Genomic DNA, 24,806 nt, shown 5'->3' on the forward strand with positions numbered 1-24,806 from the left:
CGCGACATGATTCTAGGTGCTATCTTCATGTCACAATCACAAGATAAAATATTTTACTTTCGGATAAGGATTTTTTCGAATACTTTCCCTTACTGTTTTGATCGCCTTTTTCATACGAACATTATGGACGGCCAGATGAATCGTCTACCACAAACAGAGGAGGTTTCATTGTACCTATCAATAGGCCGGTACACAAACATTTGAGTAATACCTAGCGTATGGAGAGTTTTAAAAATTGTATTTGGCTCTATACGTACTTTTTGTAATACAACCACAGCAATTCGGTTCTCTTTATTGCCAAACTATGTACACCTGAAAAGAACCATCTACAAGCGCGACATGTCGCTGGCAAGGGCTTTGTCCAGGGCCATGAAACAGAGTGACACCAGTGGAGTGTGTGACGTACATAGAAACAAATAAATAATAATATAAATGTATATGTGTATGCAAGTGTGTATGTCTGTGTGCAAATCCTCTGTGGCATTATAATGCATGATGTTCAACAAAATAAGGCATGAGCATTTTAAAGCCTGTGGATGTCAATTTTAAATTTAAAAAAAAAAACTAAATATATATGTATACAAAAACACTTATATTATTAGTGAAAAATGAGATTGTTTTGTAACGAAAAAGCATTTTTGAAATATTGAAGAATTGTATTGTATCTTTTTTACTACTACTACCAAAGATTAACTTTTAGTGGGGGTGTGCCATGTGGTGCACCCGGTACTCGGAAAACCGGGTGTTAGAGAGCGCACGCAAGGGTGCAAAGTATCGATGTATAAATGTTAAAAATAAAACACAACACAATAGCCGATAGTTTCTAAAAATTAAAATTGCCGTCATCGTCATATTGCCGTTTACAGTTGAAGTTTATAGATATACATATATACATATGGGCTTTATTTACCTTTCTAGCTTTCCTAGCTATCACTGTTCCTTCTATGTAATGTGTATCTTGTACGCTTCAGCCTGTAATATCCCACTACTAGGCAATGGCCTCTTTTCCCATGTAGGAGAAGGATCGATCTTAATCCACCACGCTGCTCCAATGCGGGTTGGCGGATATATTGCATACTATGAGTAACGATCGCTATCAGGTGTACAAGAACAACCGGGACCGACAGCTTAACGTGCTCTCCGAGGCACGGTGGGGAGACCCACAAGGACTGCACAAACACCCAGACCACGGCAAACACCTGTATGGCCAATACAAATGTTTGTCATGTGCGGGGATCGAACCCGCAACCGCCAGCGCAACAGGTACAATCCATGTGTATCTTTACAGTTAAATGAACTATTTTGAATTTTTTTTGAATTTTTGTAGCCCACAAACCTACTGCAGTAGAATTGGTCCTTAATAGTAAGTGTCTGGTCATATTTATTGGGTCTGATTTATATATTATTTACTATATGTAATATGGACGAAGAAAGTATCAGCCGCATATGCGTCACAGCGTTTTCTCAAAGTGATATTACGACTGCTAAACGTCTACTGTATGAGTCCCTATCGAAGCAGATGAAGACCAGAAAGCGTGATGGGAAGACTTTGAGAGACATAGATGACATCCTATGTACACTGAAGGAAGCTGATCCTGAAGTTTTACCGATATTTGTCGCTCGGGAGTTGCAAAAACTACCCCCGGTTCTTTTCGACCATGTAGATGTAACGCAAATCCTTAAGGATTTGGTGAAAATGCGCCAGGATATCAATAATATCTCTCAGTGCTGTGCAAGTAAGGAAGATTTAAATAAATTGAAAAAGGATATTGAAACACTAAAAGGAGTATCGTTTGTAAACAATTTGTCTAGACATATAAATCCGAAGAGGGGAGCCTGTAGATTAGAAAGTTTTGAATGTAACAGTGGACCTATGGGATTGCATCCTATTAGTCGTGAGATGGATTTTTGTGAGGGTGTTTACTCATTATCACCGAAAGCAAAAAACCGTTACGAAAATATACACCATGATGAGGGTAGAAAGGAAAAAACGTCAGCGACTGAACAGGTGAATAATGCTATGTCGCCGGTGAACGTCATTGAGTCAGCTGTGAGCGAACCGTTCGAAAAGGTAAACAACGCGATGGCAGTGACGAGCGAGAGCGTGACTTGTACGTCGTTTACTCCTTTGCCTACAAAACCGAAAGACGGGCCGTGCTACAATGACCGCAGGTCGCAGGAGATAAAAACTTACACTCAAGTTTTAAATCACGGTGAATGGAAGCCCCAAGAAGAAAATAAATGGATATTAGTACAAAAAAAGAAATTTAAAAATAAATTTGTTGGAAACAAAGGAAAAGCCGTTGTCGAATCCAATGTAAATTTTAAGGCTGCGGACATACGAATCCCATTGTATATTTATAACGTAGCGAAAGATGTGACGAAGGATGACATTCTAACTTATGTTAAAAATAAAGCAGACGTTTATGTTGACTTAGAAAAAGTTATTATGAAAACGCCAAAGGAATATAACGCATACAAAGTCTATGTGCCTAAAAGTAAGTTAACATACTTTTTAAAGGATGAATTCTGGCCGGAAGGAGTCTCGTTTAGACGTTTTATAGACTTTAAAGGACGACATAAAAGTGGCCAAGTGCCAAGGAGTACATATGATCAAATCAATCAATAATGGCTGTTTCAACTAGAATAATAAGCTTCAACTGTAAAAATGTACGCCGGTCTGTTGCTTGCTTGAGGTCACTCTGTCGAAACTCTGATATAATTGCCTTACAAGAGACATGGCTCTTACCACATGACATCGACTTTCTGGGAAGTATAGACAATGACTTCGCGTTTACGGGAAAATCAGCTGTAGACACTTCTCAGGGTATCCTCCGTGGACGACCTTACGGAGGAGTGGCACTATTGTGGAGGAAGTCTACGTTCCCGCGTGTGTCGGTAGTTGAGTGTCATAGTGAGCGTGTGGCGGCTATTAAAATTAACCTCGACAGCGGTAAGTCGATGTTAGTGATTACTGTGTACATGCCTACAGACTCGGCGGTGAATCTTACGGATTTTACAAACTGTATGGGTGAAATAAGTGCTATAGTGGATACGAACAGTGTCGAGACTGTCTTTATACTTGGGGACTTCAATGCACACCCAGGTGAGCAATTTTCGATAGAACTTTTAACTTTCTGTAGCGAAAATATGTGGTCATGTGTAGATATGGAACTATTACCTAGCGACACCTATACATATATTAGTGATTCATACGGCTCTCGCAGATGGCTTGACCATTGTGTTGTTACCAGTGCCGCGCGGCATTCTGTATTTAATGTTTCTGTTCTGTATCATAACGTTTACTGGTCTGATCACTTTCCCTTATTAATTGAGTGTAATATTAATAATATCCAGTGTAAAATTGTGACCCCCACGCAATCTTATAATAAAATAAAATGGGGAGAAAGGGACAGTGATCAAATACAGAAATATACCGATTATTGTAATAATAAGCTACGCACAGTGGAATATCCAGCGGATCTTTGTGCATGTACCGATAAAAAGTGTTCCAATGTCGACCATAAAATTAAAATAGCATCTATGTATGATGAAATTATATGTATTCTGAGAGACTCAGCAAAATGTAGCTATAAAGATAAAAAAGTTAAGAGGCACAGGTGTATAACGGGCTGGAATATGCACGTTAGAGCTGCTCACAGGGAGGCTCGATTTTGGTATCAGTCTTGGTTACTATATGGTAAACCATACTATGGTTTTATTTATGATAAGATGCGTGAATCGAGAAAGCTATTTAAAACGAAGTTAAAATATTGTCAAAATAACGAGAAACAAATAAAATTGGATATAATTGCACAAAATCATGCTGACAAAGATTTTAACAAATTTTGGAAAAATACAAATAAACTTAATCCAAAGTCGAGTCTCCCCGTGAGTGTAGATGGTAAGTTTAATCCTACCGATGTAGCGAATGCCTTCCGTGAGCACTTTAAGGTGGAGTGTCCCCTCCCTCTGGCGTCACAGGAGTTCGATGCTGGGTGTCGCGACGGGGACCTTACTATCAAATTTTCTGAGTCCGAGGTCGCCTCGGTTATCAAAGGAATGATCGGAGGTAAGTCTCCCGGTCACGACGATCTCAGCATCGAGCATCTGAAGTACGCGGGGGTGCACTTGCCTCGAGTGCTTACTATGTTATTTAATTTATGTTTAAGCCATTCTTACTTGCCGAAAGAATTGATGTTTACTGTTGTTGTGCCTATTATAAAAAATAGAACTGGGGATGCCTCCGACATTTCCAATTATAGGCCTATATCATTGGCTACGGTTATAGCCAAGGTGCTTGACGGTTTGCTTGACAGAAAACTGACCGAAAACATTGACATCCATGACTTACAGTTCGGTTTTAAGCCAGGTCTGTCCACAGAGAGTGCCATTTTCTGTCTCAAGCAGACCGTGCAGTACTACACGGCTAGAAAAACTCCAGTCTATGCTTGTTTTTTGGACTTGTCGAAGGCATTCGATTTAGTATCATATAATTTATTGTGGAATAAGCTAAGATGTGAAACCAGTCTACCTTCGGATGTCATATCAATATTTAAATATTGGTATGACAACCAAAGGAATTGCGTTAAATGGGCTGGCTCGAGGTCGGATGAGTATGGGCTAGAATGTGGAGTGAGGCAAGGAGGGTTGACCTCACCAAAGCTTTTCAACTTGTATATGAACAAACTGATCGAGGGGCTCAGCAGCACTTACGTGGGATGCCATGTAGGCGGGACGTGCATAAATAACATAAGCTACGCAGATGATATGGTGTTGCTGAGCCCGTCGATCGGTGCCCTGACTAAGTTACTTAAATTATGTGAGGAATACGCAGTGGCTCATGGGCTCAAATATAACGCGCTTAAAAGTGAGTTCATGGTTTTTCAGGCTAAGGATACGAGGAGTAGGAGAGTTGCTTGTGTTACACTAGGGGGATCCCAGCTAAAAAGAGTAGACCGATTCAAATATCTGGGTCACTGGGTCACTGAGAACTTGTCAGATACGGTTGACATTGAAAGAGAGCGTAGGACGTTGTCTGTTCGTTGTAACATGTTGATTCACAGATTTGCACGCTGTAGTAAACAAGTCAAACTGACGCTTTTCAAAGCTTACTGTCAATCTTTCTACACTTGCAGTCTGTGGGTCGACTTCACGCGGCGAGCTTACAGCGCACTGCGCGTCCAATACAATAACGCGTTCAGGATGTTGTTCGGTCTGCCACGCTTCTGTAGTGCGTCGTCTATGTTCGCCGAGGCGCATACTAATTGCTTCTACGCGATCATTAGAAAGCGGTGCGCCTCACTGTGGAAGCGAGTGCGTGGAACATCGAACACCGTCCTGAGTGTGTTGGCCGACCGATGGGACTCCCCATTGATTCATCGCTGGATACAGCTCCATGCTCCCGCTGCGGACTACTATTTTTAGTACGGGAGTCTCACCGGAAACCACAAATTTTAATTTAGTTTAATTTAATTTATATAATGTAATTGTTACTAACCCTCTTTTTGTTTTATTTTATTTGAAGTCTATTTGTTACTAACACCTAATTTAATTTAATTTAATTTAATTTTTATTATGGATTTTTTCTGAAATAAATGATTATTATTATTATTATTATTATTATTATTATTATTATTATTATTATTATTATACTTATATAGTATTTATTTATATATAAATAAGTATTATTTATATGTATTTATCGAATATTATAATATTATAAAAAAAAACTAGTTAAAATATGTAATTATATCAGGCAGCTGTCACCTATAAAAACAAGCAAGAATAAAATAAGCAACTTGATAGTTGCTTATTTAAGGAACCGCCGACCGTGTGTGTATTTTATATTATAGATATTTATTTCTTTATTATTTGTACAAAAAGTAAAGTAATTAACGGTTGTTGCATTCGAAGATGCACTAGAAACTATAACGATAAGGTTAAACTAAAAGAAAATCCAAAAACGCCTTCATAAAATATGTGACAAAAAACAACAAAAATTTGATACATTTTGAATTCGAGTGGTTTCTATATTACAAAATCCAGGCGTATACTGACCATACTACGAAAACATTAAAGTGAAACAATTTAGACATACAAAAGCCAAACAAAGAAATAAATTATTCATAAGTTTTCCATATTTACCTGAGTACCACATAATATCCAAATAATGAAAGTAGCGATCAACAATTTATTTAAATTGCACATCATTGAACAACTGAATTTTTCCACAGAAGAGAATCATTGTGAACAATAAGACACATTGTTAACAATCACGTCGATAATTTATCAGTTTGAAAACCACAAAAATACAAAATTAAAGCACTTCATAGTAAGTAATTGTATTATAAACTGATTGGAACAAAATTGATGTCGGACATTCCACTCTGGAGATAAACCATAACAAAACTAACAATTGTCTTCGATGTTGAATATATTTTCAACAGCAATTGTACTAAACAACTGTTTACAAATTATCTCGACTACAATCTATTGTTATCTGAAATTAATCATGTATTTAATACGCTGTGATTCGTACTTTAAAATCTTATCAAAAATTCCACCCATAAATGTACCAAATTTAATTGTTTTATATTGATCTCTGTCTGATTTATAATATTTTAAGTGACAACACTTTATGTTTCACGATATCAATCAGTACTTCTTTTATTACCATGGATGTTACTTATGTAAGCAAGATTACTTACAATAATTGATAGGCTACTATTAAAAGATAATTAAATCTACTTCGGCACATTTAGTGCTATATTATGTATACCACAAATGCGGCAAATACGCGTAGATAAGGTTAATGAGATCTAAGCAGTTACCGTTGCCTATAGACGCATACAACTCCAGGAGTAATGCAAGCGCGTTGCCGACCCTCGTCTCGATCCTCCCCAGGAGTTCTTACTTTATTCACCACAGGAACTACTTAAGAGCAGTAATATCTACTTAGTTGTGATTTGTAAGATCAAGGTACTTTCCCAGTCGGGCTGCTCCAAATTTTGAGTAGGATATATTCAACTACGCCCTACCTCAATAAATTTGAGAAAAAATGACGGCGTTTACCATTCTCTTTGTTTTACAGTAATTAAAACGATAACTACGATTAGTTCAATAATGGCATCTCACGCGACCAACAATTCTTTCAAACCCTTACAAAAACAGTATTAAATATTTACCTCTTTTTTATGCCCGCGACTTGGTCTGCGTGGAATTTAACAAAAAAGTTATTGTTCAGTTCGCAGAGTTATAAAATAAATAAATTTCTAAAATAAAAGTAGCCTAAGTTACTCCTTATCACAACAGCTATCTACCAGTGATAGTACCGTCAAAATGCATCCAGCTCTTTCAGAGATTAGCCGGAACAAACCGACAGACAGACAGACAGACACAAAGATTATTAAAAAGGTTAATGTGGTATATTTATCGTGTATGAATCGTGAATTCTATATGCATTTAGTAAAAAGCGGTTATTTTAATATTACAAACAGACACTCGAATTTTATTTATTAGTATAGAATAGATGTATAGATAAATTAGCAACGTTTCTATTTATTTATATGTGTATTATTTACATGTGTTTATCGAAAAAAAAATGTAGTTAAAATAATTAATTTTCATGTTTTATTTTTTATGCTATCAATATTTTCTCTAATGATGTCTTGATTGAGTCTGTAAGAGATCACTATTAGTGATAAGACCACCTTTGCAGTTTGTAACCTGTCTGACCTTCCCGAGACTTTTTAATTTATACGTGGACGCACTGATCCAGGACCTGAGCAACATCCGTGTCGGTTGCCATATCAGCAATGTGTGCATTAATAACATCATTTACACCAACGATATAATGCTGCTGACTTACTCGGTGCTTGTGAAAAGATCGCTGTCTCACATAGTTTGTTGTACGATGGTAAAATTCGCAGTTCTTGGTTTTTAAGGATGCCAGTAAATGCCCTAATGCTGTTCCCCCTAAAAAGATTTATAATGTGCATTTAGATAGGAATCTACAGTTTTTAATATCTAAGCTATATCATTACCGACAGTCTTTAAGACGATAAAACATTGGCAGAGAACGTAGGCCACTGTCAGTCAGAGCAATTATGCTGGTGTATAGATTTGGGCGCTGCACTGATACTGTTAAGATTACGCTTTTCAAAGTTCATTGTACATCCTTATTTTTCTGTAGTCTATATGCTAACTATAAAAAAAAGGTCGCGTCAATATTCAACAGAGTGCGCTACAGCGGCCACATTGTGCTGAGTGAGATTGCCGAGACTGGGGATTGTTTGCTGATCGACCAATATGGTCAGGAGGACTTTGTTCTGCTAAGTTTTAAATTATCAAACAAACCTATTATTAACTTTAAAAAATTAAGTTTTTAAGTATTTTCTGGTACTCAAAAGACAATTTTTATGGAGCCAAGTTGTCCAAAATAAACTTTTTTTATATGTTAGATTGTTGTTATTTTCTATAATGTTATTCTAAATATATAAATAAAAAATTAAAAAAAGCCTATCTATTATGGTTATTAACGATATCGCAGATAACTATGCTATGAATATAACTCTTGCTAAGAATGGAGCTTGCGATGGGATAGAGCCTATTTTTTCCCAATGTTTACATATTATAGTAAAATCAAATGTATTGATTTATGTAAGAATATTTTGATAAAAGGTTGAAAGACAAAGGCATCTGGTACCGGACTATGCAACCTCAACCGCCCAACGTACCTTGGATAGACAGGGTGCTATTGCACAGATAATTGTGTTTGCTCGCAAACGAAAAAAAACTCGATCGGTAGATCGACGAAAATATAGTCAAGTAACTACGCGTTATCAAAGATTACTCAAAAAGTAGTTATCAGATCTCAATAAAACTTATATGTGACCACATGACAAACATCAGCTTTTGATTAAATTAAAAATTATTAAAATTGGTACACCCAGTAAAAAGTTATTGTACATTTTCAAGAGTTTCCCTCAATTTCTCTGGGATTCCATCATCAGATCCTGGTTTCCTTATCATGGTAATAAACTAGGGATATCTTCTTTCCAACGAAAAAAGAATTATCAAAATCGGTACACCCAATAAAAAGTTATTGCGGATTTTCGAGAGTTTCCCTCGATTTCTCTGGGATCCCATCATCAGATCCTGGTTTCCTTATCATAGTACTAAACTAGAGATATCTTCTTTCCAGCAAAAAAAGAATTATCAAAATCGATACATCCAGTAGAAAGTTATGCGGTATAATACAACGAAGGTCGACGAAAAAAGCGTCAAGTAAAAACGCATTATTAGATATAACTCGAAAAGTAGTAGTTAGATCTCAAATACATTTAAATGGGACCAATTGGCACACACCACCTTTCGATTAAAACAAAATTTGTCGAAATCGGTCCACCCGGTTCTGTTCAAAAGTCAAGTCAAAAGTTCTGATGTAACATACATTAAAAAAAAAAAAAATACAGTCGAATTGAGAACCTCCTCCTTTTTTGGAAGTCGGTTAAAATGACGTGGTTACTGCTTTACGGTTACGGCCAGGACATTTCCATTCAATAACTTTGGCCATTTTAAGGTTATAACCCGGCACCCTAATTGCCCAGTTTGTGGAGTATTAGAGTATGCCTATCATATTTTAATGGAATGTGTTAAGAACGAATCTAGAAAACGCCATTTTTTTTTTCGTAATAAACTATTTTATACCTATGTTGCAGAATGTAATAGTATTTTAGCCGCACCAGATTTTTTTTCGGCAAAGAAGTTAGATATATAAATTTCTAAAAAAGTAAATGAAAATTTTCAAAATAAGAAAAGTAATTAATTTTAAAATAGGTTTATACCTAGTAGTAGTTAAAATTGAGCATGTCATTTTTATTTTTAATTAATATTTCATTTAAATGTAAATATAATGCAAAACAGTTTCTGTTGTACTGCGATAGAAACGTTGATAGCTTTTATAATATTCGAAGAGATAATAGACAATACGGCATACTATTCTGTATTTTTATCTTTTACCGCCGGTAGGTCGAAGTAGGTAGCTAAAAAGAATAACTTCCTAGATATTCTGTCAGATAACATACAATGTGTCGAAACGAACTTGAACTTGTGGTCTTCGTTATCGGTACGAATAGTTTATTTTTTCTCAAAATGAATTTCTTATATAAGTAGCACGAGTACCTACAACACAACTATAGGCCAGTTTAACAGATTTTTAAAGTTAATTGCATGTTTCTGATAGATTTTATTAGCTGCAGATAAAGTAGGTTCTGTTTACCTTTAATTAACAATAATCTACAACTTTACAGTTCACAGGATGTGAGAATATAAAAAAAAAAAAATTCAAACTTTGATACAACATAACTTTTATCTGTTAGATTTAGATACCATTTTAAGTTCAGCACTTTATCAGAAACTAGTGAAAAAGGTTCTTAGAATTAGTTTTTTCTCTGATTGTAAAACAAGTAAGTCAAACCAATAAAATTTATTTTAATGATAAATTCACAACAAAGACACGTGTTAGATGATTAATTACTTTCATGACCTTTTAGTAATTACCAGTCGATATATCTCATTACTGATTGAACCTAGATGAGCGGTAAGAACATGTAATAATTTCTCGTCATTGTTTATCACATACCACGTGAATAAACTTTCTACATCATGCTTTAATATTTACATTCTACTATCTCTTACTTCGAGCGGATGTTATAACTTGCTCATTCACCTACTGACTGACTGACTGACTGCCATTTAGGGCATGCCACTTCACTGGTTGATAAAGTTTATCCTGCACATAAGTTACTAATGACGACGCGTTGCCGCAACGGTCACAGCACTGGTTTTTGTCTGGTGCTCTGGCGGTTGCGGGTTCGATCCTCGCACAGGACGAACATTTGTATTGGCCATACAGATGTTTGCCGTGGTATGGGTGTTTGTGCAGTCCTTGTGGGTCTCCCCACCGTGCCTCGGAGAGCATGTTAAGTCGTCGGTCCCGGTTGTTATCATGTACACCTGATAACGACCGTTACTGGAGCAGCGTGATGTAATAAGCTTTGACCCTTCATTCATATCCTTCGGATATTACAGGCGGAAGCGTAGCGTCAGCGTAAGTTACTAATAGAATTTAACCGCAGGAAGTGAAATAGGTCATTAGAGCATTTTAAGCCTTAAGCCTCAACTAAACTACGGCTTTTACATCCACAATTAAACATAGAATTATCCCATACAATTTTAGAATTCGACTGTGAACCGTTTCACCGTTTGACAATAAAGTTTATCCTGCACATAAGTTACGAATAGATTTTAACAGCAGGAGGTAGAGTAGAATAAGCTCCTAAAACCTTTCGCCTCAATTAAGAAACTACAACTTTTAGATTCACAGTTGTGAATAGAAATATCTCGCAAATATTCGATGGTAAGAAAAGAATAACAGGTATATCACTAACTTTTACCTGATTGTAACGTCATCTTAACGGGTTAAACCGGCCTTAGACAGAGAACATGGCATTTATAAATAGCTTGGAAGATGTCAGAAAATAACCATTAAAAAATAAAGCCTTGGAAAAAACCGTGTGTTCGGAGTTATGGTTATTACACCTCTTTTATTGATAATATACATTTCAGTCAAATAATATAAATACCTTTAATATAAGTAAAGTATATGATAGTTTACAAAATTTTTACTGTAGTGATACGAATAGCAAGCGTCAATATCTATGTTTTTAACCGACTTCCAAAAAAGGAGGAGGTTCTCAATTCGACTGTATTTTTTTTTTTTTTTTTTTTTTTATGTATGTTACATCAGAACTTTTGACCAGGTAGACCGATTTCGACAAATTTTGTTTTAATCGAAAGGTGGTGTGTGCCGATTGGTCCCATTTAAATTTATTTGAGATCTAACAACTACTTTTCGAATTATATCTAATAATGCGTTTTTACTTGACGCTTTTTTCGTCGACCTACGTTGTATTATACCACATAACTTTCTACTGGGTGTACCGATTTTGATAATTCTTTTTTTGTTGAAAAGGGGATATCCCTAGTTTGGTACCATGATAAGGAAACCAGGATCTGATGATGGGATACTAGAGAAATCGAGAGAAACTCTTGAAAATCCGCAATAACTTTTTACTGGGTGTATCGATTTTGATAATTTTTACTTTAATCGAAAGCTGATGTTTATCATGTGGTCACATATAAATTTTATCGAGATCTGATAACTACTTTTTGATTAATCTTTGATAACGCGTATTTACTTGACATTATTTTCGTCACCTTACGTTGTATTATACCTCATAACTTTTTACTGGGTGCACCGATTTTGACGTTTCTTATATAAATTAAAAGCTACTATTCGTCACGTGGTCCCATTCAAATTTAATTGAGATTTGATTCGTAATTTGTGAGTTATATCTAATATTGCGTATTTACTTGACGGTTTTTTCGTCACCCTACGTTGTATTATACGTTATATCTTTTTACTGGGTGCACTGATTTTGATCTTTTTTGTATAAATCAAAAGCTAATACTTGTCATGTCGTCCGTTTTAAATATGATTGAGATATAATGAGCAACTTTTGAGTAATCTTTGATGACACGTATTTACATGACGATGTTAAGACGACTGTGGTCATGTTCAATACTTTGCCACAACGCCATCTATCAAAATGTAATGAAATTACTTCGTTCACTATCGATCAAATTACAATATTCCACTAGAGTAGAGAGTAGCAGTTTATTTGTTATAAATATATTTGAGCTTTTAATTTTTGAGTTATCGCTAATACTGGGTATTTACTTGGCTATTTTACGTCGACCAACGTTATATTAACCTCATTACTATTTTACTGGGTGGACCGATATCGATGATTCTTTTTTTAATCGATAGGTGGTGCTTGTCATGTGGTCCCATTTAAATATAATTGAGATTTGACTCGAACTTTTTGAGCTATATCTGATATGGCGTATTTACTTGACTGTTTTTGAAGTTTTCTCCTTAAGAATCGATTTTCATTTAAGGCCCCGGAATGAAAAAATTGAACAGTAAAATCTACTGAACGAATGACCTTGTTAGAGATGGCGTTCAGACGTTTTCTAATAACGCAATTAGGTTCCGATAGATGGCGTTATTGCATTCATTTATTTACAATTTGATATAGTAATAATATATTTCTTAGACTAGTAAGCCTTTTTGTGCCTATTTAGACAGTTGATCTGAAGGGGTAAACTCCAGTCGTGCATCGGAGCTGTGTGAAAACATGAACATTACATATTTTTAATAAAAAAGACATAAACCGTAATTCAATATAAATCCGCTTCAACTAAAAAACCCGCCGTAATAAGCGATGTCAGCGCTTCGCGCGAATCGACGACGGGCCTTTTATGAAATTTCTGCCTACAATCGCTAACAAATGTTAGAAATAACAGTAGAACATTATATAATTCTACAATTTTATAATGTCGTGTTATATGGAATACGAACAAAGTATTACTATTTTTTCGTCGATCTACGTTGTATTACTCTTCGATGTAATTGAAGTCGGTTTTTTTTTCGTTTGCGAGCAAACACAATTATGATTTTAAAGTTTATTATTTTAATTAATAAGAATTTTATTCATTTTAATTTTTAAATAAAGAATTGAAATAAAGGAGAAAATTCCTTTTTCTAAAGGTTGTCTAGTAGAAATCGCTCTTTAGCGATAAGACCGCCTTTTGTACATTTCTTTTTTTGTTATTATTATTATTTATTTTATTTTTTCTTGCTTGTTTCTTTTTCTTTTATGTTACATGTATTGATTCTGCTTGTACAATAAAGTATATTTCTATTGTATTGTATTGTAAATACCGTAATATTTCTTAAGAAATAAACTCCAGTCGCGTGTCGCAACTAACACACACCTCTTTCATTAATAACTAGCCGACCCGTGCCCACTTCGTTGGGCGTTAATTATTATTATATTAACCAAATAACATACTTTAAAGAACAAATTTTATAGCACTTAAATAAATAATATGTTGCTCTAACGCCATCCATCAAAAATTGAGAAAACTTCGTCGCTAAACTAAAATAAGACTAAATTAATAACGTCGAAAGACTAATAAATTGTTTTCTAATAGCAATAGATGGCGCTAGTTTATTTACCATTTCGATATTATATTTTAATCTTTTTCTTATTTACTGAATTTTTTGTTCAATTACAATAAAATATAGCCTATGTCACTCCTGAATAGTGTAGCTTTCTGTTAGTGAAAGAATTTACATGATCGGACCAGTATTTGCGAAGATTACCCCCTACGTACAAACAAAGTTATAAACTTTATCTCTTTATAATATTAGGTATAGATGTACCAATCACGCATCTAAAATTTTTTACAACGTTATCAAAGATTTCTAGGTAAAAACAGTGTCACGAGATGCTTCGTCATTATATACTTATTTCAATATCAAACGAGCATGACGTGCACTTAAATCTGTTTATTATAAGTTATAAGTAAGTGAGATTCTCATTATGGAAAAATCTCGACAAAAAGTTTAATATAAGTAATAAGTATAATTAAATCAAATTAAATAAATAAATGCCTTACACTTTTTAACACAATTTATTCTGAAAAATTAAAGACAGCACTAATTTAAACAAACTTTATCTGTAGACAAGATATTTGACGATATTGAATTATATAATGAATAATATATTAAAAGAGAAGACTTAGAATTTTGTAATTCGAATTCGAATCTATCAGTTTAATTATAACTTTTTTGGTATCCTAGCTCGTAGTCTGAATAACAATCATGTTCCGTTTCATTTAAATTCATTAAGAAGTTTTGGTGCGATACGAGACTTAGATACAGATAGACAAAACTGAGAAATAAAAAATACATTTTAGTCTTTAGCATCGCGCCGTTCAAGTTTTTTTTTTTAATTGTCGTCAGTGTTATTGCGTAATAGTATCTATATATTTGGCATAAAATAAATTTAAAAGGCGATCGATTCACCAATTCACGATTATAGATCAACAGTCAACCAATGAACTTTACGAGTATAACCTACTCTTTGATAATTATTGTATATTATATACCTATGTGTATAACCTACGAGTAGGTATCATTCACAAAAACCATAAAATAGCTACAAATAACGTTAAAGTGATACCAAATTATTCAGAGCATTCGATAAAATATAAATGTATTTATTTTTTAAGTGATCACTTTACCAATGTTAATCAAAATTTATGCAGTTAAAAATGTTAATAAATGTTGTTAAAAATGTTATAAAATGTTGTTTAATTTATTAAATGTTATGCAGCTTAAATACCCTAACCTTTTATTAATGTAGGTAAATATTATGATTTTCTCTATCAATGTTTTATATACTCATATATGTTATCTTTTGACAGACAAACACATAATACAAAATTAATAACAATAACTATAGCAATATCTGTTATGTATGTGGTTGTTTTTGTAGATCAGTAGTAGCTTTAAGAGGAAAGGGTACCGAAGAGACTTTTCAAGAATAGGTATTTGAATAAAATGTTTCTGTCGCGCTGCATGCCGCTACCGCGCCCCGCACCATCTCCGCCCCGTTTTTTCTATGTGTGACTGTCGTGTTGTTAGTGTGCGTGCGCCGGCTATTCAGCTACTAATTGTTGACGATATTTTAGTATTCGCATCTTTCGTTTGTGATTGACTACGAGTACATATAGCGCATAGTGCTATTTTTCTGAATTTGGCTTGTTTTATTGAATTTTTTCTGCATCGTATTGCTGTGACTCGGCTTATTATTATTGAATTTCGTAAACTACTTATTATTATGTTTTATTATTTTGACTTGGATACTCTTTATGACTTGATACATGTCTATATTTTTGTGGGTTATTATCGAAATACTTAGGTACTTTATTTATGAATTAGGTACCTATGTAATGTAGGTACATGGTTGAGGTGTGTGTGAGAATGGATAATGAAATACATACATAATTATAATGTATACATGTAGTACATAGTATAAGTGTAAGTATAGTATATATATGTAATGTAGTACATACATAGTATAAAATGTTTGTCTCAGTACCTATATAATTTGTAATGTCTCATGTTTGTCGCAGTTATTAATACATAGGTATAGGTTATATGTATTAATTAACATATAATTGCGGCGATATAACAATGGTTAAAAATAATATTATAATTAAAAAAAAAACAACAAAAGCCGCCTGCGTGAAGAACAACTATTAGAAAGTCAATTGAAAAGGCTGGAACCAGATAAAAATTCAATAATTACACAAAGATAGCTAAATAAATCACACCAATTTCACACATTATGTACTGTACACTTACAAAAATCATGAAGGCGACTTTTTCAATTATTATTTTATTTATGTTTTTTTAGTTAGGCAAATTACGTAATCGATTGAATTTTTTTAGAGTGGTTGATTAACATGACATAACATAACAATACACTTTATTGTACACCAACAGAAAATAATAATACGAATCAGATTGATTTTTAACCGACTTCCAAAAAAAGAGGAGGTTCTTAATTCGACTGTATTTTTCTTCTTTTTTTTTTGTATATATGTTACTTCAGAACTTTTGACTGGGTGGACCGAGTTCGACTTGTACGCAAAGGAAAAAAAGCCGACTTCAATTACATCGACATGTAATACAACAAAGGTAGACGAAAATATAGTCAAGTAAATACGCGTTATTAAAGATTACTCAAAAAGTTGTTATCAGATCTCGATGAAATTTAAATATGACTACACGATAAACATCAGCTTTCGATTAAATTAAAAATCATCAAAATCGGTACACCCAGTAAAAAGTTATGCGGTACAACGTAGGTCGACGAAAAAATAGTCAAGTAAAAACGTATCATTTAGATATAACTAGAAAATTTGTTGTTAGATCTCAAATAAACTTAAGTGAGACCAAACGACACACACCACCTTTCGATTAAAAAAAAATTTGTTGAAATCGGTCCACTCAGTCAAAAGTTCTGAAGTAAATCAACATAAAAAATACAGTTAAATTGAGAGCTTCCTCCTTTTTTGGAAGTCGGCTAAAAATAGAAACCGATTTTACACGTCTATAGAATTCCTAAGTCGACAAGCTTGAACAGTGAAAGATTAAGTATATAATAAAGAGGAGTGAGAGGGAAATTCAAGAAAGAAGAGCTTTCCTCAGAACGAAGACTGCGTTCATTGGTATCACTAAGAAATTTAAATCGTCGTTTTAGATAAGCAGGTACAACAGGGTTTAAAAGGATAGAGTAAAGTAAGTTGAGAATATACGTATTCCCGCAGTAGGGAATTGGGTGCCACTCAGGGCCGTATCAGCCGTATCAATGATACGGGGCCCCCTATTTACAGGGGTGTTTAAGGGGGTTTTTAAGGTGTGTAAGCAAAAATTAGTAAAATGTTATCCATAATGTCACTTAATCTTATGCTTCCTGGAAAAAAGAATAAAAAAACTGTCATACACACCTATAGAGTTTTCACTTCAGAAATGACTGAAGTCTGAAAAGCTGCGCCCAATTGTTGATAACATTCTGTATCGTTTATTTCGGGATTCAGTTAATCATTATGAACAATGAATTAATCTTTTTTTATATAAGAATGGGGCACACGAGCAGACGAAACCATCTGATTTATAACGGCTACCGTCGCCCATGGCCTTTAGAGAAAAGATGTAGACACTAGACGCTTGAAAACCCCCAAATTTTAGCAAGGTCATTCCACACTTTGAATGTACGCGGAAAGAATGCGCACGAAGCTCGCACATTGGTTGCAAACCACTGGTGGATACAATTAGCACCACTAGACTTCTTGACATCAAAAGAATGCAGAACACGACAAACGACACTGCTCATAGTGCACATTACGCATCGCGTGCTCGCACCGAGGAATGCTCGATGGTGCTTTTCCCTCATCGTCAAGAGTTGAATTCGACGCAAAAAGAGTGCAAAGAATTTTCACTTACTTTTTCGCATAATGTGCCAGAGAGCCTTCAGGTTCGCACAATGATGGAAGTGTAGACTAAAAAAAGTTACCTTCGACAGCTTTTGTAAGAAACAAAAGGCACGGGTTCCATTTGGAAAGCCCAATAGTCTCTCGCCAATTCTGCTGTGTTTGAACTTTGCCCTAGCGATTTACTACCTGTAAGACCTGGAGGCAGCGTTGAATCTCTTCTTCAGGTTATGCGCCTGTGAATCCCCCATATAGATGCGGAAGATTCATAGGAATTCACTAACAGTATTGGCCTCACAGGCTGAAGCGAACGATCCCCCGCATCTATTGCTGCAGATCAAGGCTAATAACTCTCCAGCTTGGAACTACAAGCTCTTTAAATTAGCTTAAAATCCGAAATTCAAAACATTCATTCCATAAAAGAACTCATGGAATTATTACTGATAAAATTCAATAGCCTTGCATCCAGTTTTCTGGAGGTATTAACTTGATGTTTTTCAAAACTAAAACTGATAAAAAATTACCTAAGGATTTCGATGGAACAGGAACAGCTACTGCAGACTACACTCACTATTGTCTATTTTAGGAGGAAGTAATAACTTATAATCAATAAATATTTATTTTAATTCAATGCAAGCATTTTATTGTGAGAAATCTTTACCCATCATTTGACTGCCCTCCCACTAATTTTGATACAGGGCCCTAAGGTTGCCGGGGTTGCAAGGAATGCTACGCCAGTGGTGCCACTTGAGGTTTTTACGCAATTCAGAAATATGATTCTATTTGCGAAGTCCAAATACGAATCGCATAGGTACATAGATTCGACCAAATTTAATAATCTGCTCCTCAGTAATGTCAAGAAAACAACTAAGCAATTTTTTACCGATGAAAAAAAAAAACAGAGGAGCTTCTAAAGTCGCCACGTACCTATATTTATTTATGTTTGACCATGCATAACTTTTTACAGAGTATCCCGAAATTGATAAAAAAATATATATTGGAAAGAGTAAACCCCGAAGTTGTTTTTCGCCTAGGAAGCGAGGAAGAAGCGCGGATCGCAGTTTTCTTGGCATAGGCATGGGAAAAAGCAGATTTCTAATTTTTTAAACTTTCTTATTGTATTTTTTATTAGTATTACGGTAATAATAATCATAATATACTTTTTTGAAATCCTTGTATTGAGCCTTTTAATTTGATACCAAAAACAAACAACACAGTTATTTACCATAATTATCATTGTTATTTGTTAGCGAAACCCTTCGTTAGCCCAGGTTTGCACAGTGTTACAATAAAAACCGCATATACAAATACGGTTCTATTGTAGTTATGAAAAGAGAAATTATTTAATTTTGTTAATACGAATTTTAGAAAATATCGACTAAAAATTACATCACTAGTGTATCGATATAATTATCGACTATGAGGCATCACTTCGCTGGCGTATATACGTATTGCTTTGACCCTTCCCTCCCCCAGACCTATCCCCCAAAAAGCAAGAAAGGGACAACTGCAGCTCAGACCGTTTTAGGTAGATAATTTTTGACCAAAACAGTGTTTCGTAGTCGACTGTTTTCTCCTCAAAACATGGCAATTTTTTTTTTAATTTTTTTTAAAAAATAAAAGAAGACTTCGGCTATGCCCCTATGTTTTCATTTTTTTGAAAATATGCATATATTTTTTTTAATGAGTGTCTGAAAATGTAAAAAAAATTATGCAATATTTCGAGTTTTTGAAGTCTCCTAATTCCTATAATAATAAGAATATGAAAAAAATCAAAACATAGGGGCATGGTCATGGCAGCAAAGAATTCTATGTCACAAAAATTTTTGATCTAGTGTCATTATCCAGGGAGAAAACAGTCGACTACGTTTGTATGGAGAAAGAGCCGGTAACCTTTCCTCTTAATGACGAAATATGATGCAATGCGCCATTCTAAGATGTGATGGGTTAAGGATGTCGCATCCAATTGACCACACCGTTTGTATGTATTAACAATTATCACGCAAATTGGTGCGTATTGGCGTTATACACAACCAACGATAAGATTCTTGAATTAAAATTTGACTTTGACTTACGGAGTAAGCTGGTGAATGTTACGAAAAGTGTGATCGGGCGTGGCGAACGGAAGTTGAGAGGGAGATAAAAGTTAGTGCAGATAGGAAGAGAAAAGTTGCATTACTGTTGGGGCAACTAAAGAAGTTTAAATTCAGTTGTGTGACACACTCGTTTTAAATAATGTAGGTATATCACATTTATTTTTGTTTAAATCTCGAATTCTAATTTGTATTCTTCAATCCTCATTGTGATAGAAAATGTAGATAGAATATTTATATGTAAGGCAGTCACAAAAATGCAATGTCATCGTTTGGTCGATCCAGTTTTTTTTTTGTATAAACAAGAATTATTTATCAATTGCGCAGTAAATTGACAGAATTTACCTACTAAACCGATTAAGTTTCTTGTATATTTAACATACTTCTGGAAATTCAACAAAACATTTCGTCTGCGTTAAAATACCTATCAAATTAATTTAAAAGGTTGCAAATAAGTAAAAGAATACTTTTAAAGCGTAATTAAAATCTAGCCATATCAGTTACACCTACTAGTCATATAACGCGTACCACCTGCGTTGGCATTTTTTATGATATATATCATACAATTTTTAATATATAAAATCTACACCTGGATAATGTAGCTTCACAATAGATAACTTAAAGATATAACTTTAAAAAAAAAAGTAATAGTAGTTACTTCTTTAGTTCAGCTAAGGAAAGCCGACATAGCCGAAAGACAGATGCTAGATTCTTTGTCGCATCAATAGAATATAAGCCTTCTTTAGAAAGAAGCTGTGTGGCTACGGCACTAAAGAATTTAGCCACCCCCTCTCTTCCCGTGGGTGTCGTAAGAGGCGACTAAGGGATAACAAGGTTCCACAACCACCTTGGAACTTAAGAAGCCGACCGATGGCGGAATAACCATCCAACTGCTGGCTTTGAAATACACAGGCCGAAGACGGGCAGCAGCGTCTTCGGTGCGACAAAGCCAGTACTGCGGTCACCAACCCGCCTGCCCAGCGTGGTGACTATGGGCAAAACACATGAGTTCACGTTATTTTTGGCGTAAACTTGTGGAGGCCTATGTCCAGCAGTGGACTGTTTAGGCTGTAATGATGATGATAGAAAGAAGAAATAATGCACAGCCTTTCATCTACTAAAATTGTTTCTATCGTGCTACTTAAAATATATCTAAGCTACTGTGAAAGGATGAAATTTAAACGGCAGTATAATTATGAGCATGATGAGGTTAATACCTTGTCAAAGTTTCGTTAAAAATCTGACATAATATATAATAACATTATAATTTAAGCATATTGATTATTACTTGCATAATTAAATCAAATCTGACTAATGGCTAATATGAAATCTTCTATATACGTAAAGCAAAAACTTTGTAACTACCCTACTTTACGAAAATTGCGCGGACGGAGGATTGTAAAATTATACTAAATTGTGCCTTTTAAAAAATTACTCAGCGTGATAAGCATTTCAAGTGACTGAAAAAAAAAAATATTTGCTTAAACATCTTGATAGTAATGCATATCTTCATAACCACGCGGACGTAGTCGCGGCCAACAGTTGTGTATTATAAAACAAAGTTCCTAAAAGCGTATGTGATCGATTCCCTCAAAATTTACTGAACGGCTTTTCATGCGGTTTTACCAATGGAGAGAGGGCTTCAAGAGGAAGGTTTACGGAACGACTAAGCCGATTTTGATGAGATTTTGAGTTTCACTGGAAGTTTGCCGGGAAAACTTTGTGACTCACTGATTTAAACGCAGGCGAAGCCGCGGGCACAGCTAGTAATTATATATAAATATATTGTTATATTGCGGAAAACCGGGATGATTTGCGCGAACTCAGTAAGGCCTTTGTCCAGCAGTGGACTGACTGACTGACTTGATATAATACTTAAACAGATAGTCGATTCCGTGTTCATCATCATCATCATCTTCACTTTAGCTTGATAAAGTCTACTGCTGGACATAGGCCTCCACAAGTTCAAGCTCCTCATGTGTGTTTGCCATTGTCACCACGGTGGGCAGGCGGATTGGTGACCGCAGGGCTGGCTTTGTTGCACCGAAGACGCTGCTGTCCGTCTTTAGCCTGTGTATTTCAAATCTTTTTAAGTTCCAAGGTGATAGTGGAACTATGTTATCTCTTAGTCGCCTCTTACGACACCCACGGGAAGATAGAGGGCGGCTATATATGTATTTTATTGCCGTAACAACACAGATATTTTGTCCAAATGAAAGTCCAGTAATAAAATAAAAAATAAATAAAACAACTACCGCAGGTTAGCTGGAAGAGACTTCTTCTAGAGTTATCTCTACCGGCTTTCTACATATAAATTATATAATGTGTATAACGCCTGACTGAGCGCAGTAGTCAGTGGTCGTCGTCCGGGCTACATCTGACGCCCGTTAGCAATAATTTTCATTCATTGGTTTTGTTTCATTGCATATTGGAAAATTACTAAAATCGGAAACATCGACATTTTTTTATTGTCAGCTTAACTTAAACACGCCAATACGCCAACACGCCAACATGCCAAAACTCCAACACGCCAACACGCCAACACTCTAACATGCCAACACGTCAACACGCCAATACGTCAATGCGCCAACACGCCAATACGCCAATGTGCCAATACGCCAACACGCCAACATGCCAACACACCAATACGCTAACACGCCAACACGCCAATACGACAACATGTTAACACTCCAACACGCCAATACGCCGACATGCCAACACTCCATCACGCCAACACGCCAACACTCCAACACACCAATACAGCAACACGCCAACACGCCAATACGCCAATACGCCAACACCCCAACATGCCAAAACCCCAACACGCCAACACATCAAAACGCCAAAACGCCAATGCGCAACATGCCAATACGCCAATGCGCAACATGCCAACACGCCAATGCGCCAACACGCCAATATGCCAACACGCCAATACGCCAATACGCCAATGTGCCAAGACGCCAACACGCCAACAGCCCAACACGCGAACATGCCAACGCGCCAATACGCCAATGCGCCAACACGCTAACACGCCAATGTGCCAATACGCCAACACGCCAACACGACAGGACGCCAATACGCCAACACGCCAAAACGCCAATATGCCAATGCGCCAACACGCCAATGTGCCACTACGTCAATACGCCAACACGCAAATACGCCAACACGCCAATACGCCAATACGCCAACACGCCAACACGCCAACACGCCAACACGCCAACACGCCAACACGCCAACACGCCAACATGCCAACACGCTAATACGCCAACACGCCAATACGCCAATGCGCCAACACGCCAACACGTCAATATGCCAATGCGCCAACACGCCAACATGCCAACACGCCAACACGCCAACACGCCAATGCGCCAACACGCCAACACGCCAACACGCCAATGCGCCAACACACCAACACGCTAATGCGCCAACGTGCCAACGCGCTAATTCGCCAACACGACAGGACGCAAACAAAAATAACAAACCTGTTTAATAACGAACCGTTATTTATGATATTATATCTGTCCAGGTCCGGAAGAAGCCACTTCCCCATCTAAGGACATCGTGGCAGGATAGGAAATTGACTTACCCTTTTTGCGCTTGATAAAGCTCCAAAAAAGTTTAGGGTTTGAAGACAAAGTTGTTTCCAGGCTATTCAAATACAATTTATAGTTTAGATTATGAAGCTTCGCGCAACGCTCCCTGAGCAACTTAAAAGTAATTAAATCGCGAGGGTTGCCATTTTTACGATATTTAAATTTTTCATTGATGACTTTTATCAGTGCTGCAGAAAACCATAGCGGATATTTACTAGACCGTGTTTTAGATTTGGGCACATGTTTAACAATGATAATTCTCAGAACAGCAATCATAATTTGACAATTTCTTCTCCCAAGAATATTATTCAGGGCACTTTTAATTTGGTCATAGCCCCAATACAAGATTCGAGCTTTTCCTGAAAGTTAATTTTAACGAAAAACTCAATGGAGGGTGTAATGGTTCTATCCCGGAAAGAGGGTCCTTGCTTTCGCTCAATTGGGAGATAACCAGAGAGCTAATTACTAGGTCTAAAACGCGATTTTTATTATTTTTACAACAATTATACTGTGTTTAGCATTTAATGACATTAAATCAGTAATCATGTTATTCAACATATTATTTGTTGTTATCGGTGTCAGTGCCAGGGCCAGTCTAGTCTAATATATAAAAATTTCCTACAACTTAAACTCCGAAACTACGAAACCAATTTTTATCAAATTTTGTAAGCATCTAAAATTTGGTCCAACTTGGGAGATAGGGTAGTTTTTATCTCAATTATTATTGATTTCAATATTTGTTATTGCAAATTAAATATTTATTATACGACTTTAGTGTGTTTGTCGATGAGTTTTATAAAATCCTAATAGATGTTGGTTTGGCATCTAAGTTTACAGATATCTGGTAGATGGCGCCGTATTTCTATCCCTCTATAAGATGGCGGTTTGAGGTCTAAGTTGCAAAGATATCCGGTAGATGGCGCCGTATTTCTGTTTCTAGATTATAGATGGCACGTTTGAATATAGAATTTACTGATATTTTAATATAAAATTACTGAGCCACAACAACACGTGGCTGAGTCAGCTAGTAATACTATAGTTTGTTAAAAAGAATAATGTAAAAAATTATCGAATTATTTAGTTTTAAATTTTGCTATTAAGCTATGATTATACTATTAAGAATGTTGTCCCAAGTCGGGCAGGT

The 24,806-nt window shown here is 35.6% G+C and overlaps 1 protein-coding gene across 1 annotated transcript; it reads left to right on the forward strand.

The window, feature by feature from the left end:
• The first annotated feature begins 1,420 nt into the window (after positions 1–1,420).
• LOC123654867 lies at positions 1,421–2,629 on the forward strand. Its single transcript, XM_045590729.1, has one exon. It carries the CDS (start codon positions 1,421–1,423, stop codon positions 2,627–2,629), a length of 1,209 nt encoding a protein of 402 aa, XP_045446685.1.
• Positions 2,630–24,806: the final 22,177 nt, after the last annotated feature.

Source organism: Melitaea cinxia, chromosome 7 (genome assembly GCF_905220565.1).
Source record: "Melitaea cinxia chromosome 7, ilMelCinx1.1, whole genome shotgun sequence".
Classification (NCBI taxonomy): Eukaryota; Metazoa; Arthropoda; class Insecta; order Lepidoptera; family Nymphalidae; genus Melitaea; species Melitaea cinxia.

What these genes read in the sequence shown, in the direction of transcription:
- LOC123654867 (XM_045590729.1), top strand. Translation starts at nt 1,421, where the DNA reads ATGGACGAAGAAAGTATCAGCCGCATATGCGTCACAGCGTTTTCTCAA.